Source organism: Lissotriton vulgaris, chromosome 3_1 (genome assembly GCF_964263255.1).
Source record: "Lissotriton vulgaris chromosome 3_1, aLisVul1.2, whole genome shotgun sequence".
Classification (NCBI taxonomy): Eukaryota; Metazoa; Chordata; class Amphibia; order Caudata; family Salamandridae; genus Lissotriton; species Lissotriton vulgaris.
The window spans coordinates 1,741,025,787-1,741,039,750 of record NC_141689.1 but is presented as its reverse complement, the minus strand read 5'-3'; the positions used below and the strand labels follow the sequence as shown (position 1 = coordinate 1,741,039,750).

The 13,964-nt window shown below is 45.2% G+C and overlaps 1 protein-coding gene across 3 annotated transcripts in view; it reads left to right on the top strand.

The window, feature by feature from the left end:
• The window catches only part of ELF2 (E74 like ETS transcription factor 2), a 583,385-nt gene that overhangs the window by 522,697 nt on the left and 46,724 nt on the right, over positions 1-13,964 (top strand). For all 3 annotated transcript variants that reach the window (XM_086962169.1, XM_086962168.1, XM_086962170.1), the window contains 3 exons: positions 2,452-2,565; positions 3,897-4,070; positions 6,556-6,642. In XM_086962169.1, coding sequence (XP_086818295.1) covers positions 2,452-2,565; positions 3,897-4,070; positions 6,556-6,642 — 375 coding nt within the window. The remainder of the gene's footprint in view (positions 1-2,451; positions 2,566-3,896; positions 4,071-6,555; positions 6,643-13,964) is intronic.

The following is a 13,964-nucleotide window of genomic DNA, read 5'->3' as shown; positions in this document are numbered from 1 at the left end:
CTATTCCAGATGGTGATTCTATGACAAAAGCACTTTGAGAAGCTGCCACAATGGAGATTGTAAAGGGACACTGGATACACGAGTGAGCCCTTACGCCCTGATCGTTTCTCATTACACACACACACACACACACACACACACACACACACACCACACCACACCACACCACACCCACACACACTTTCTTATTCATGATACTCGTGCCCACCTCTCCGGTCCAAGCTCCATCGTGAAACATAGCACCATTCTCCTGTCACTGGCTACATTACTGCTCAGATAACCCACCCTGCCCATTTCTCCCGAAACTTTATTTCTCCTGTATGTATCCACCTTTACATGTCAATCTCCACCTCCTGCATCACAGTGCACTTCTCCTTTCACAAGTCTCTCTCCATCACTGCCCGCCACACTACTGTCACGGCTCCTCCATCGATGCATTATCCACCTATCGTCACTGAACAGCTCACTGTCCAAACTTTGTGTCACTGTCCTCTTTCTGGGCTGTCAACTTCTCCCATAAGTGTCCACCACTTCTGTCAGTGTCTCCCTTTCCTATTACTGCACACAACCTCCACGACTGCCTTCCTCCTTGGTCTCTGCTCACCTCCCGCCAGTGCCCACTTTGTCCTTTCACTGGCCACTCTCCATCATGGCCCTTCTCCTCCACTGACCATACCTCTTGCTAATGTTCATCTGCCAGTGTCCTGTCACTGTAGTTTCGCCTGTCTAAGCTCACCCCTCATTCCATGCCATCTATATAGTCTCAAACCTCTCTCCCATCATTTCACCCTCCCTCGATCACTCACTGTACATCACTCCAGCCTCTTCCTGTCACGGCCTACCTCACGATCACTGCCTCTCTCTCTCCTGCCAGTGCCCTACTCTTACTTCTGCCCACCACTCCTGTCACTTCCCCATAAATATTACAACCCTTCTCTCCAGTCACAACCCAGAGTTGATGCATCTGAAAGGTTGGTAATGCAGGAGTAAGAGGTGATCCACCGTGTGAAAGACTGCCTCTTAGCACTATTAGCTGCCCAGAGGTCGTATTCCCCACAGGAGTCTATTTCAAACGAAATACCTAATTTGACCTGCTTTCCAGCATCTCCTCTGTGTCCAACCTCTCCTCGATACTGCATTTAGACTCCTCGAGAGATGTTTCCAGAAAGCAAGAGGAGCTGTCCCCCAAATAAGCACACCTGCTCTTAACCGCATGCGCGCTAGCGGAATTCCGCTAGCGAGCTGGGTTTTTCAAAATCGCACTTTGCGTGACGAGCTGGGCTCGTCATCAGCGTACGAGCGGGCTACGCCATGACGAGCCCAGCTCGTCATGAGCGTCGAAGGGGTTAAGAGTCATGAAGCTAGCTTAACCCATACAATGACGTGGTTAAATTTATCACTGTCATTGTGTAGGATTACCTTCTTGTGGAACTCTTTTACAGGCTGTCCTGGTTGCTCACAATACACATTAGTAAATCAGGTGAGTTTATTGTTTCTTTGTTGTGTGTCTTGTTGCCCTCTATACATGACGCCCACTCCTCATTGAAGCACCTCATGGGGGCATGGGCATAGTAGGAAAACTACTGTTCTAGTAATAACTCGAGCATCCGTTATAATTATAACGTAGCATAAACTGGGTTATAATAGTGTTAGCTCTTGATGGGTTGTCAGTTACTATATTTTATGTACTTCTAAACATATCTTGATCTAACCAAAGAAAGAATAGCTATGACGTACATAATTGATTTGAGGATTTTATTATAGTTTTGTCTCATTAATCGTCTTTAAGTTTGGCCCATCATCAAAATAAGTTACATCTTTGATCATCCTTTCTCGTGTTTGAGTGACACAAGACATCTTTTCCTGTGCGTTTTAATTATGAAGAGACTATGCTTAACATAAGGAATTCTGTTCCAACTCCTTGGAATTCAGGAGAGGTGAAATCCAGCATCATGATACAGAGAGGATCCAATTTTTCCCAATTTCGTTGATAAATCAGTTGCTCGTGTGTGTGTGTGTGTGAGTATCGATAGCGGGAGAGTGCAACTGGTTTAACTATCTCTCCCTCTCCTTCGTGATAACATACAACGTGTGCAGTAACATTAGACCAGTTCTATTCAGTTAATTTCTTACTGTGACTGAATGTGATTTGACCTACTGCACATACAGTGTGACTTCTAACAAAAGGCTACTTGGAATAAGGTTGTCAGTCCTCGCGTATTTGGCTTTATCTTACATTCATACCAGGTAGTTTTTGTTAGATGTTGATTTTTTTTCTACAGCTTGGCTTTCCACTCTATATCTATTGAGCAGTAAGCAGTAACTGATGTTGAGAAATGCAGAGGAATGACTCATTACCATGTGCATCTCTAATCTTATTTTAATCTAGAATTTAAAATGTTCTTTCACTCAAAGACCCAGTTGGTTACACAAATGTGTTTTCTTTTGCAGTTGAAGCATCAGTCAACAGCAGCCATGTGCACTGCACGGATAAAACGATCGAAGCTGCGGAGGCCCTGCTCCACATGGAATCACCCACTATTCTCCGGGATGTCAGGAGTCCTGGTACTGTTTAAATGAATCATTTATTGATGGTGCAAATGTTATGAACATAAGAGAATCAGTCTAGAGTTCCACATTGTAACGTTTCACTCCTAAGGCAGTGGTCTTCATTTGCTTATTGTGTTCCCAGCATCACGTAGAGAGTGACCTGATAGACATTCCAACCTCAGTGCAGAACTAGTACATTTCCATCCTGCAGAACTAGTACAATTCCATCCTTAGTATCTGTGTATCCCGAACTGTGTTCCCTCCTGCCCAGGGATGGCTTATTATGCATGGTCTGCTAATAAGCAGGCAATTCGCTTTCATTGTAATGTTCAGTTTTATTGTGGCCTACAATTTAGCTCATTAGAGAATAATTCGATTGTCTTTTGTCATTCAACACTGCTCTCTTTCCACCCTTAATCTAAAATTCCAAGTTTTTGTTCGAACACAATAGTTGAAGAGCTCCAGGTTATTGGGCAGTTGGTCCTTAACATCTGACAGACTGGTTAAAGAATACAGATCTGTACAATCCATAAAAGGTTTGAGGATTTTTTTTACCCTTGTGTACCTCACAGCTGTTTCAAATGTGCTTGGTTGGGTGCACCTCAATAACCTGAAGGGTTGTATGGTACATTTGGCCTAGGAAGACAAATCGCATGACTTGGTGCCAGTTGTAATTGTTTTAATTTGTGAAGTGGATACCTGTTCTACGCGACCTTGCCATAGATAATTGTGCTGACCATCCGTACTATCCAAAGACCATTATGGCATATTACTGAACACCAGGATTTGCCCTATTAGACCATTCCACCAATTGCCTGAGCACCAAAGATTCCATTGACAGTAGTGGCTTTTTATTAACTGCTGGTACATTTTTCTCACAAATAGGGAGTTCACAGACTGTATGGGATATTTTACACACTTCAGGTTCATTTCACTGATAATAAAGGCTTGTATGTAACTGCAGATAAGTCACAGACTACATGACCTTCAATTACTAGCAGGATCTTGCATGCACCCTAAGTTTCCTTCTCTAACCACCAGTGCATTTCACAGACAATCCATTAATATACATTTCGTTTGAAACATTTCCCATCAGCTTCTGCATAAGTTGAGATCACCCTGACTATTGTTCCTTGCTTATCTATGTCCGCTTAGAACCTGAACCCTAGAGCAGCTAGATTAATTCATGCGTCCAAGCATCCCCTACGCTCACTTTACCTAGGAAAAAAAATTACTGGCCGTACTCTTCCTTTTCTAAGCTGTTTTCTTTCCTTGTGAAATCACAACTTGCCAAGTATGTAAACTGTCGCCAGAATATTGAACTTGTTCATGTTCTTTTCCTGCAGTGGAAGTCTTTATCCCTCCCTGTGTATCAACGCCAGAATTTATTCATGCAGCCATGAGGCCAGATGTGATCACTGAGACGGTAGTGGAAGTCTCCACTGAAGACTCTGAGCCCATGGAAACCTCCCCCCTTCCACCGTCCCCAGATGTACAGGAGCCGCTCAAGAAGAAGAAAGGTACCACTATACCTTAATCAATTTTCTTTGCTTTGTAGGAGTTCCATTTATTCTTTAATTTCCGTTATTGACCCTTGCCTTGTATGGTTTAATTTTATGTTGCTGCACTCCTAATTATTCACTCTTAGTTATATAGCGTTTTATTTCCTATTGCCTCTGTTATTTATTGTTTTGTTCATAATTCACACTTTAAGAGAAACTCTTAACAATTTTTTCACAAAGGGGTAAATAATGGTGGACACCGGTTTTGCTCGACATGTGGGCTCTACTGACAAAACATTCTTAATAGAGGACACTACATGATGCTATGGTGAGGAACTGGGTTTGGGTGTGATGAAAGGGGCATTCTTACCCAGTCAGCCACCCCAGCTATAGCTTCAGGCATCAACTTCTGTCTGGAGCTTTGCCAGTAAGGACTGAAGGTTCTCATGGGCAGCGACCATGGCAGATTGGAGCAGATATTTACAGCTAACTTCATTGACAAACTTTGTGTTCTTGAAGCCTATTTGTGTGATCGCATCTGTGAGATGTGCTTGACAATACGCCTGCTTAAGGCCTAGACTGACCAGCAGTGAAAGGCTTGCATTAATGTAACTTTCCATTACTTCCTTTGTTTCTAGCTTGTAGCCCACATAGCCACATCAAACCGTGGTCTGGATTTGCCTTCCACGAAGATCAGGCTAGTACAGATGTAGCTTTTGCCTGTGGGTGCTGCAGACAGGCCATCTTTTTCCATTTCCAACCCATAATGCTTTGCTGTAGGCAGATGTATGGGGGTTGAAGTGCTGACCTCTTGTAATCCAGCCAATCGCACGTTGCTTATAGAGTTTTGTGAATTTTGTTCATACCTAATTTCAGGGCAGTAATAACTCGCACACCATACATAAAAAAAAACCACCATTTAAGGCAGAAGCTCGTAGTCTGTTCTTTTCCCGTATATTCAAACGTGAACTTTAGAGACTCTTTCTTTGCATGCATTTTAGAGAAGACCATCACCGGTGCTGTATACACGGTTGGGGCATTGCCATGTTTATGTTTCCTGATGGTCTTTGAGTGCAAACTTTCATTTAAAGGGAGGTGCATTCTTTCACCATGTTTGCCATTATTACTGCATGTTTAGCATTGTTCCCATAACATACATTTTAGAGGTTTTAGTGCTGTATGAGCACCTACAACATTAGAAAGGTATGCATGAGAACACTATACACATCACCAATCTTACCACAAGAAACCCGAGCAGATGACCTGTTGTCTGCAGCCTACACATCTCCCCTCATCTTGGTTTTCACTCCATTTGTTTTATATTAAATTATTCTTCCTCTTTATAAAAAATAGTCCATAGCCCTTTCCTGACCAGGCCCACTCCACTCTTTTTATTTGATGCCATTGGTAACATCTGTCCACCTCCTGGCCTGGCAATGCTTCACAATGGTAACGTGTTTCAGGGGGGTACTTTTACTGTGCAGTATAAAAAGTACTTATTTGGAAACTGAGTGCAAATGGTTCCCAGAAACTACTAGAGTCCAATGCATGCAAAGTATAGATTCTTAAGAGCCAGGGCTGCTTGAGAAGTTTTTTCATCCAGACACTTTGACTGGAGCTGGGAGCCATAGGCATGCAATTGAAGCATATGGAGCATTTGTAAGATTTCGGTTTCATATTTTACATAGGTTACCTGTATAATTGCTTACATATTTAGGCAGAGAATTAATAGCTGATGTAAATATTAACTCGCCTGCAACAAAAGTGTAAACACTGCATTGTTGGAAGTGGGATTAATGCAAGATGACATACACCTGTGGGATAATGCCTTCCTGATGAAAATCTTGGTAAGGAAAGTGTTTATGGAACAGGAATACATTTGTTGTGCCAAAAAAGTCCAACAATGTCAAATACAGCTGAATAATCATAAAAGACGAATTAAATGTTCAGTATAAGGCTTTCCCACTAAGGACTAACATTGGAACTTGGGCATGAATCCCTGAATAGATCGAATTTGTAATTTAGAGATTCAGGATATAAATCACACTTAATGTGTAGATTTTAGTTTATAGCAATTTTGGCGAAGATATCTATGTAAATGAGTCTTTAAATTAACAGACTAGCAACACAGACCATGAATCTCGTTTATGCACTACCCACTCGCTTAGAGTTTCTAAAACATGTCATCTATTTTGTATTGTATTGTATTGTAAGGGGTGCTTATAGAGCGCACTGACACCATAGGTTTAAGAAGAGTTAATTTAGTTTTTATGTGATTTTAGTCAATTCCATTTATTAACCTTCAAATTGTATTTGATTTGAATGCAAATGGCGTTCAAAACATTTGTGTTTACAGCTGCAAATAGTACAGTGCACTTTTGTTTATCCCACATTGAGTTAGAGATTACTGTTTTAATATGTTATCATTTGAACTTCGTTATCGAAGGCATCAATTTGCCCTTTTGGGTTACCACTTACTCTAATTTTGTGTCCTTTTTTGCAGCCGGCAGAAAACCAAAACCGCAATCACCAGATTTTCCTAATGGTTCTCCTGACGTGGCACTGAAGAAGAAACCTAGAGAAGGAAAAGGTATTATTTGTAGTATGTGTTGGCTGTAGATACATATGCTTTTTGTTATCCTGCCATCTAGTGTTGAGCCGAACGATTATTAGATGGTTTTTCTTCAAAGAAGTCTTTGAGTGACTGGGTATGGTGGCTCCTCCTCCGGTGTGTTTTACGCATGTTGCTCAGCTCTTCTGTTAGATTGTTTTTACCGCCAACTGGTTTGGACGTCGATATTGCAGCTCCAGGACTGAAGCTTAATTCCTCAAAAGGCCTTTCCAGCGCTTGTTTTTTGTCTCCAATCTAAAGGATTCCTATCTAAACAACGTCAGCTGGGGTTATTAGGCATTTATCAGCGCCCAACCTTCCAAAACTTCTTCACTTTCATTCTTCATGCATTCTACATGACACCAACCATTAGGGATGAAAACATGCCCTTCAGCTTTTGCCTCAATTACCACACAAAGTACACCAGTCAAGATCTACACAAATCTGTTTGTCAGTGGAACACAACAAGTGTCCTGTGAGGCGTGCTTGACTTTCTGGTCAAACAAAACACTTTGGCAGTGAAGGTTGTTGGGGCCACATCATCATGCAGCGACGCACAGAAGACGCACCAGACTTCTTCAGGGAGCAGTCACCAGACCCCGAACATTAAACACAGGACACATAGGTGCAAACGGCGCCACCAGTTGTGCAGGTATTTCTGGCTAGCATTGGGTACAGACTCCGACACCGATTCCACACAGCCATGTGAGTATCTTGACAAAAGCTGCCCCCACCAAACAACCCAAACCAGCTTTCGTAGCCCCACTGCCTTCTGGCCATAGAGATCTCCACCAACAGGCACACAAAAGCACCCCGCCTGGAAAGCCTTCGACTGGGGTGGGAAAATATAAAGCTTTGAAGTTTGTTTTAGCGCCAGCACTGAAGCACACCACATCGGCACACTCTAAGTCAGATATAGACTCTGAGCCAAAACATCGCACATCAGATCCGATAAAAGCCTTGGAACCGAAAAGCACCTCAGAACCGAAAAAGGGGTCATCCTCAAAGTCCTCCGCATCGAAACTCGCACCTAGGCTGTTGTCATCGAAAGCACATACCCAAAAGACTGCAAACTGCACAAAAGACCCTTCAACTGTCCTCCATGCCAAAAACACCAAAGGTGGCGCAGAGCCACGACCAGAACAATTGCAGCCCATTCTTGAGAGCTTGCAAGACAAGCTAGAAGGGGACAACAAACTATTTTTGTACATCCGGACACTGGGAAAGCAGGCACTGAACCATCATCACTGTTTCCCAAGCGCCTCCCAAAAAGAAGGACACATTTCAGGAGGTCAACAAAAAAAGGAGGACAGAGGGACAAGCTTTATTTGTTTTTCTCCTTCTCCTCCTCATCCTTCACCTCCTGTTCCATCTTCACTTATTCTACCTTCACCACCAGCAAGTCCATTGAAGACACCCATTCCAGACCACTTGCTTCTGAGCAACCACATATTTCACCAGATCAGTCACCTACTGCTGATGATAAACTTGAGGAATTCAATATTGCTTATTTCACAGATCAACTTGGAGACCCCAATACTGCCACTGACCCATGGGATTTTTATGGTACTGATCCATTGGACGATACAGATCCTAACATCTACCAATCTAAACCCTCTCCATTAGATGATACAACAACATATGAGGATCTTATCAGTAGGGCTGCTGCAAATCACAAAATAACCCTACACACTATCCCACAAGAAAATGATTTTCTAGCTGAGATACTTAAAGTAGGAACTATCATGCCACTGGTAAGCGCGTTGCAGCACAAACAGCAAGCCACATGTGCATTGCAAATTATGTGGAGCTAATCTCCAGATATAATCGTGCCACATGGGATAAGATGCAAGAATTGCTGCTTCACCTTCCTGATCAATACCAAAAACCTGCTGCACAATTGGTGGAAGAAGGCAGGGCATATCTAATTCCACAATACAATGTGCCTTAAACTCTGCACACAGGCGCCAGCGAGGTTAACACCAGTGTCCTTATCAGATGCTACGCATGACTTAGAGTATCCAGTTTTAAATTGGATGTACAACACCTGCTCGATTTACCGTTTGGGCAAAATCTATTTGGGCCACTCGTGGATGAAATGCTAGAAAGCTAAAAAAGGGACACAAATTGCCAAAGCAATGGGGGCCCTACATAGATTTCAACACTGTGGTTCCTTTCGTAAAGGTCAATACAGTGAGAAGTGTGGCTCACTGGTTAGAGGAGGCAGACCTAGAAGCAGAGGTCAGCCCGGGACCAGGGATCAATTCCCGGCTCGGCGGGGTCTTGAGTCCTAAAATGTCCATGGACTCGACAATTCTCGCTCCGGTGCCTACTCGATTCACGGGTTCACACTCTGCGACTCTGGGCAATAGCTTGCTTAATCTCCACAACGGCCCCTCGCGGCGGGATGCCTGGCTTTCACCTTGCGGATACCCTGCCGGGATTAGCTTAGAAACCGCTTGGTGATTTGCTGTATATAAATTCCTGTACATTTACATTTACATTCACAGGGGTGCTGCCAGAGGGGGTTCCTCCACTGACTCTGGCACTGGTCATAAACAACAGGACTCCTATCAGAGGTCATTTACCCAAGGATCTTTCTATGAACAAATGATAGAAATAGTGGTAGAGGCTGTGTAACCACTACCCAAACTCGCAACACTCCAAAACAGTGACCACCTACACTTCTCCCAACCACATTTAATACAGTAGGTGGAAGGTTAAAACATTTCTATCTACACTGGCAGGACACCACCACGGATCAAGGGGTACTGTCGATAATCAAAGACTGGTTTTGTTTCGAACTCAAACAATCTCTTGTTCAAACAAGGGCAATAGAAATTGTACCCGTCTATACAAGCGGGGTCTTATGGTCCTGTGCTAAGAGGCTCTGTCCCTCTGTAAGCGGCTAAACAATCAGGGCATCTTCCTGCTCACCCAACACCTCGCATAATCTTTAATCGCCAGGGCAAATGAACTCAGCCACCAGTCTAGTGGATCACTAATGGCAGTTGCGATGGGTTGCATAGGGCATTTTCCAGCAATGGGGAGAACCCTGACACAATCTATTCACCACCACAGAGAAGGTGCAGTATCCGAATTTTTACACGTTGTGGTTCCCAAGGCACTCCTCCGTAGGCTATTTCCGTCTGTATTGGGAAATTGGACTCACTCTCCTGCTAAAAGTGCTGGAAAAAACATGAAAGACTAGGCCCAAGTTTATTTCAGTATCTTTATCTAGCGCACAACTTGCTCCCGAAGGAGTATCTTTGTGCTATGCTGATCATGACAAGCTATAAAAACTAACAGGATACATGTAGACCCAGTTAAGACCTGGGTAATAAATATGTTTAACATGCAACAATGTCTCAACAGGTATTGTTAGAGTACAAATTAAAGAAAGCTTGCACAAAAAAGTTGCAAAAGGAGGAGGCCGGGAGCTGCTAATCTGAGGCCAATAAATTCAGAAATTGCTCTGTATTTAGACAGAAATTGTAGGAAGGTACCTCCTGACTATGGTTGCCCCCAACTTTTTGCCCTGTGTTTTAGCTGGTTTTTGACATAGTCGACCTGGGGCCCTGCCAATCAGGACCCCAGGCCTACTGCTCTCTCTGTAAAATGGATTCCATGTACCCTAGGTACATTTCCAATTGGTACTGGGCCACCTTATCAGACCCTGTAACTCAGGGCATGGGTGTACCCAGGGCTGCCAGGGGCTGCAGCATGTATTATGCCACCCCTGGCTGGCCTCCTAAATTTGACACAACTGGCTGCATGACAGCTGGGGCAAAGTCGTGTAATCACCCTTTGCTGTAGGTGTAGTATACCTATACCTAACCCTAAAATGGACACACAGATTCCTATCAGTCACTCCTATGGCAGGCCTTGACAATCCTGAAGGCAGAGTGCTTGGAATCGTGTGAGATGGTGCTCTGGCATGAGCTGAGCCTGTCTGCAGCTTACGGAACCAAGTCCTAATAGCTGTTCCATGATATCGCATACCATATACTCTTAAGTGCATTATAATCCTCGCGGTTAAATGCTAACTTTGGTATTGCTTTATCAAAACATCTCGAGTAAGGTGTCATACGAATTGGAATACTAACCCCTCGCCAATTCTGGCGACGGGGTTAGCATTCCACCCTTCTAGAGGGACACGACATGTATGTAACTGTGAACCCCGGTTAAAGTTAACTAAAGCCTCAGCTCCACAAAATGGATGCTGCCACCACAGACACGAGTCTGACCCCCTGTAGCTGGGAGTCCTTCCAGCGAGGGGAGCCTGGACAAAGGGTTTCCTGTCAGGGGCGGTGCTAGCACCGTCCCAGACATGGTTTTGTGTATCCTGGGTAGGCAGGGCTTTTCAGGAAGGTGACTGCTGAGTGGCACCCCGGTGCTCACTACGCATAGGCCGGTCTGAACCAGTTCCAGGGGCACACCAGCCCCTGGCCTGGGGAAGTCCGGCATGGCAGAGGGGTGTAACCACCCCCCCTCCTAGTCCCACCCATAGGCAGGACCTAGTCACCGGGTCAGCCCACTTTTTTTAGTATAAAGATGGGAGCGGGCCCCCTGTTCAAATTAGATCATCTTTGGAATCAAGACACGACTTTCTTCGAAAGGACATCAAGATTTCTTATTCAAGATTCTCCCTTGTGGCTAAGGAGTAGTCACCCTGCATCAAGCGGGCACCATCCTAAGAACACTGCGGTCTGCTGCAAGTCCTTCTTCACGAATCCGACGACCCAGCTCGACGAGACCCGGCTTCCCTGGCACCTCTGACCTCTACTCACCTCTACAGCAAAGCTGAGAACCGTGAGTGCGACGAGACCTCGAGGGACCGACGATCGCCAAGACTGCACGACTTCTTTGTAACAAGCCCACCGAGTCTTTCACTGGTGAGTGCTTTGGGGTCCGAGAAGCCCCAACCCTGAGCAGCTCCAGCACCGAAGATCAGCCCTCCAGCATCTCCACGATCTGCGTGGGGCCCTTCTGCTTTTGCGTGCTCACCGCGCTGTGTGGCTACTAGCTGGCTGGCTTGTGGCCTTCTACACGACGCCCGACGACATCACTGCTGCTGGTCTGGTTGCTCCAGACTGGCCCTTGCTTCCTTCTTCAAGAGAGGCACCCCGGACCCTCCTGGTCCACCCCAGACGCCATTTTAGGTCCACCGCGTGGGCTTGAATTTGCCAAGGCTTTGTTGCCCAATCCTGGGTCCAGCGACGCCGACAGCTTCAATCTTCGTGGGACAGCTCGCTCCTCCTTCCTGGTCGCCGACAACGCCTCCTGGTCCGTGAGATCTTCGAGCACAGCGTCACCCACTCACCTAGTCGAGGTGGCTACCATCCGGTGCCCTCCTGGTGCCCTCCTGGTGCCCACTGACTACTGGCTAGTAGTCTCGAACTTGGTCCCCTCTGCTTTCAGGTGTCATCTTCCATCGATCCAGGCTTGGATCCACCGAACTTTCTTCACTGGTCGCCTGCCAGCAACTTCTTTCTTCCAGGCTCCTGGTCCGGCAACGAGGATTCCCGACGTCTTTTGAGTCCTATGCAGCTGCAGCCCCTGGGCTAGGTAACTTCGGCATTTCGGTGCCCCAGCATAGCCTCACTATCCAAGGGTCAGAATCCACTTTCGTTTTCCTCCTACCAGGTCGGGTTCGCCCGAGAACACTAACTTTGCAATTTCTAGCTACCATAGACTTTGTCCCGCATCCCGCGTGGGAGTGCACACTCTGCACCCGAGTCCCCTGGGTCTCCTAGAAGTAATCTGAAGATTCTATAGTCAAGATCTAGCGATTCCAAAGCCTATTAGTACTGTACTTACCTGCTAGTAATTTCGCATTCCACTTTCAGAGTATATGGTTTTCCGTGCCCCTTGGGCATTTGTATATACTGTGCTAACTTAAGTATTTTCATAAGAGTTTTGGTTTGTGCTTAGTACCCTGTCCTCATAAAGAGTACAGGGCTGTTGTGATTCTTAATAAATATCTGTTTATTTTCATAACACTTGTGTGGTGTCCTTTCACTTGGTATTCAAGGGGTATATGTGTGGTATAACAGCTGGCTTAACACGCCCTCTCGAGTCTTTAGCCTTAGACTGCTCGTATCCATGCTACTAGGATAGCTGGTCTATAAGGTTGACTTTCAACCAATCATCAATAAGGGTTGCTGGACTGATACATAGTGTTCACTAGAATAGTGAGCACTGCATATCAGGCCACTTTCTCACAGAAATTACTTGAAAAAGAGAAGTAATGTCAGCCCTCCGTTACATTAAATGTACATGTAACCTGCACAGACTAGTGCCCACTAGTGCTTGTGAGAAAAAAGGTGAACAGCGCAAGTGACAATTGATAAATACAGAGATAAAGCGGCAAAATCCTAAAGGCACCATCTTCTTTCCTTGCTTCTGCTACAAACTGCAGTTTGCATACTACCCCTGGACTGTCTTATTTAGCTCAACACCCCCTCTTGTACTAGCCACAATTCCAAGGCACGCTGTATAGCCTCTTTTGTTGATTCAAATGCATTATTATGCCTAACCTTGTACAAAGGGGCCAAAATATGACTTAAGTGAGGGATATGCTGTCTCCAAAAAACAAAAAATCAAATGGACCTCTTAGCTTCCTTCCTATTTTGCAGCACAGCAAATTCTTGAATCTTTTCTCACTTGTGGCACCACCGATGTGTGTCCCAGATGCCATTGGATACTCCAACATTTCACATTTTGAGAGAGTCCTAGTACCTTCGCAGGATTTATCTCCCACCTTTTACTCTGCAAGTGTTCCACAAACCTGTCCAATTGGATCTGCACTTGTTCCTGTGTCTCTTCCTTCACCTCTGACTCCACCTGTTTCTGGGTCACCTACTTATTATCCTTCTTATTGATCTTCCTACTTCCTTCCTTTCTATCCAGACTTCGCCCCCAAAACATCTTACTCCAGTATTGGCGCTTTCATAGATTCACATGCCTGAATCATTCCCAGTCGTCGACAGGAGTCTCCGGTATATAAAAAAGCAATGTTTAGTTGTATAGCAAACTGAAGAGAGGCCCAGCAACTGGCCCCGCCGGTTCTGACCCCCACACTGGCGAGAAACCCTATGTGAGGAAAGGGGGTGTGCCAGCCTGTGCCAACTCCACCCCTCAGGTGGGAGAGGCACGGTGAAGCACAACTCCGGGCTCCGGCCACTTTGAGGATGAGGAGCCCTGCCCAATCAGAGATCGGCTCCTGCTCCCCTCCCACAGGAGAGGAGCAGGATAGGGGGTGTACTCCCCTCAGGACAGGGACATATTGGTCCCTGCCC